Source organism: Fonticula alba (assembly GCF_000388065.1).
Source record: "Fonticula alba strain ATCC 38817 unplaced genomic scaffold supercont2.3, whole genome shotgun sequence".
NCBI lineage: Eukaryota > Rotosphaerida > Fonticulaceae > Fonticula > Fonticula alba.
The window spans coordinates 1,502,385-1,505,198 of record NW_009242973.1 but is presented as its reverse complement, the minus strand read 5'-3'; the positions used below and the strand labels follow the sequence as shown (position 1 = coordinate 1,505,198).

The 2,814-nt window shown below is 69.4% G+C and overlaps 1 protein-coding gene across 1 annotated transcript in view; it reads right to left on the bottom strand.

Moving 5' to 3' along the window:
* H696_02121 (hypothetical protein) overlaps positions 1-2,814 on the bottom strand; it is a gene marked incomplete at both ends in the record, with an annotated part of 8,667 nt that overhangs the window by 1,140 nt on the left and 4,713 nt on the right. Inside the window, 5 exons of the mRNA XM_009496017.1 lie at positions 40-1,364; positions 1,459-1,885; positions 1,956-2,257; positions 2,389-2,472; positions 2,615-2,794. Of these exons, the coding sequence (XP_009494292.1) occupies positions 40-1,364; positions 1,459-1,885; positions 1,956-2,257; positions 2,389-2,472; positions 2,615-2,794 (2,318 nt within the window). The remainder of the gene's footprint in view (positions 1-39; positions 1,365-1,458; positions 1,886-1,955; positions 2,258-2,388; positions 2,473-2,614; positions 2,795-2,814) is intronic.

Sequence of the window (2,814 nt, the reverse complement as noted above, 5' to 3'; positions counted from 1 at the left end):
GAGAGAGAGAGAGAGAGAGAGAGAGGCGAAGGTACGCACAAGCAAGGCGGCGCTGATCGGCGCCCCGGCGGGCACATGGTCTGGCGAAGCACCCGGGACCGTGTAGTTGAAGCTGCGCGTCGGGTGGGCCGTGTACTGCATGACATGCTTGGCATAGTACTGGGAGTCGGCGGCGGCGGCGGCGGCGGCGGCGGCCGCAGCGGCCGCCGCAGTGGCCGCTGCCGAAGGGGCCACCCCGGCGGTCGCCTCCACCGACGAGTACACATCCAGGGCACTCGGGCGCTTGAGGCGGCTGCCGAAGGAGAAAGTCGTGGACACCGGGCCACCGGGGCCCGACACCGGCGGCGGCCGAGCATGATACGAATGCCCATGCCCGGGTGGCAGGAGCTGCGGCGAGGCCGGCCCCCCCGACGGGGGCAAGGACTGCGGCGTCCCCCCCAGGGGAGGACCACCCGCCGAGGGGGCCGCCGAGGCAGGATCCCCCGGCTCGGAAGCCGCGCCGGGCGCGGTCGCTGGCTGCGACCGAAGCATCGGCCCCAGGGACAGCATGCTCGGCGGCACCAGGGCAAAGTCCTCCGGCGACAGGGAGGCCAGCACCTTGAAGGTGGACAGGCCGAGCGGCGTAAACTGCCAGTGAGGGGGAATGGGGGTCACCTCCTTCGGAGGGGGGGCCGTGGCAGCCACCACCGCCGCCGCCGCGCCCGCCGCCGCCGTGCTAGAAGGCAGCAGGCCCGCCGGGACGGCGGCCGAACCCGCAGGCAGCGCCGCCGAGGCCGTAGCCTCCGACACCAGGTCGCCCTCGCCGCCGGGGTCAGACCCCGCCCCGTCGCCGCGCTTGCTGAGGAAGGTGGAGTTGATGCTCTCCATCACCTCGGCAATGGGCCGGTGCCGGGGAAGCTGGGAGAAATGCTCATTGAGGAATTGGTCCTCGCTGGGAATGGCGTAAGACCGCTGCTCGATGGCATCCGCATGCCAAGTGGCCACCAGATGAATGGTCTCCAGGTCGATGTTCACCTGGAAGTGGTCCAGCAAATCCCCGGTCATCGGAGACACAAAGCGCGCCGGGGACTTCATCCAGTGGTTGATGGCCACACTCTCATAGGTGAAGCCATCGGCCGCCAGCACCGGCGACGAGTAAATCCGCCCGGTGAACACGCAAAACACATGCGGCGGCAGGAGAACCGTGCGCGTGGTGACCGCCGTCGGGTTGCTCAAGGTGATGCATGCCAGCTGGCGCTCCACCGAGTACGGGTCCGGCCGGGGGGACTCCGTGAAGAGCACCGCCGGGAGTTGGGAATTGGCCAGCAGCGCGGGGTCCAGGTCCCCGGCGGCCGAGTCGGCCCCGGTGGACACGGCCGCCACGGCTGCGGCCGCCGTCCCGGGCGGACACACACTGGACAGGAGGTACGACGCAAAGCTGTCGGCCGTCGCCTGGTCCGGGTCCTGGTGCGACCGAACGACGCTCTTCCGATCTCAGCAGCGCGGGGTCCAGGTCCCCGGCGGCCGAGTCGGCCCCGGTGGACACGGCCGCCACGGCTGCGGCCGCCGTCCCGGGCGGACACACACTGGACAGGAGGTACGACGCAAAGCTGTCGGCCGTCGCCTGGTCCGGGTCCTGGTGCGACCGACGGCCATCGGCCCCGCCGGACCCGGGACCGGTGGAATCGCGCGGACCAGCCGACACCCCACCGGCCCCCGTCGCCAGGGGTCCCGGCCCCAGGGCCCCGAGGCCGGGCGACACGCCGCCCACCCCCGGGGACAAGGACCCCAGAGGCGATGGCCCGCCGGGCGAGGACACCGGCGACACAAGGAAGGAGGCCCCGGCACGGGCGGCTTGCGCCGCTCGCGCCCCGGCCGCCGCGCTCAGCACCGTGTCATGGTACGCCTGGTAGGACAGATCGGAAGAGCGTCGTGTCCGGCCCCAGGGCCCCGAGGCCGGGCGACACGCCGCCCACCCCCGGGGACAAGGACCCCAGAGGCGATGGCCCGCCGGGCGAGGACACCGGCGACACAAGGAAGGAGGCCCCGGCACGGGCGGCTTGCGCCGCTCGCGCCCCGGCCGCCGCGCTCAGCACCGTGTCATGGTACGCCTGGTAGGACTTCATGGCCTCACGGTCCAGCCCGGCCAGGCTGGCCGGCAGGCTGCTTGGCTCTGACGGAGCGGCGTATGCCTGGATCCCACGGGTCTTGTTGCGGAAGACCAGTCGCGAGATCTCGGTCATCAGCTCGTCATGCTTGTTGGAGAGGGGGTATTGCTCTGTGTGCATCATGGCCTGTCAGGGTGCGGGTGTCGGGGGAGGGAGGATGTTCGAGTGATGACCGGAGGGGCGATCTGCAAAAAAAAAAAAAAAAAGGGAGGGGGCGGACTGGGAGATGGGGATGCCGTACCCAGGCCGTCGATGCGGATGAGGTTGCGGTTGGACTTGAGCAGTTGGGACACGGCCTCGAGGCCGCGCGTGCCGAAGGAGCAGTCTGTTGTGCAGTTTGGGGGAGGGGGAGAGAGAGAGGGAGAGGTAGGCGCGAGTGTGGGTGTGTTAGAGCGCAACGGACGTGGGGAAGGGGAAGAAAGAGAGGGAGAAAGGGAGAGACCTTGGTGCAGGCGGTCAGTACGTACTAAAGATCTGAAGGGTGACCAGGGTGGTCGAGTCGTGGACGGCCAGCAGGATGGCCTCAAAGTGCCGGGCCTCAATGTTGTCGCCATTAATGTACAGGGTGGTGATCTTGCAGATCGGGGAGGAAAGGAGCTCATTCACCAGCTGGATATACTTGTTGAGTGAGCGCCCGCGATAGGGGCCTAGAGGCGGGGGCACGAGG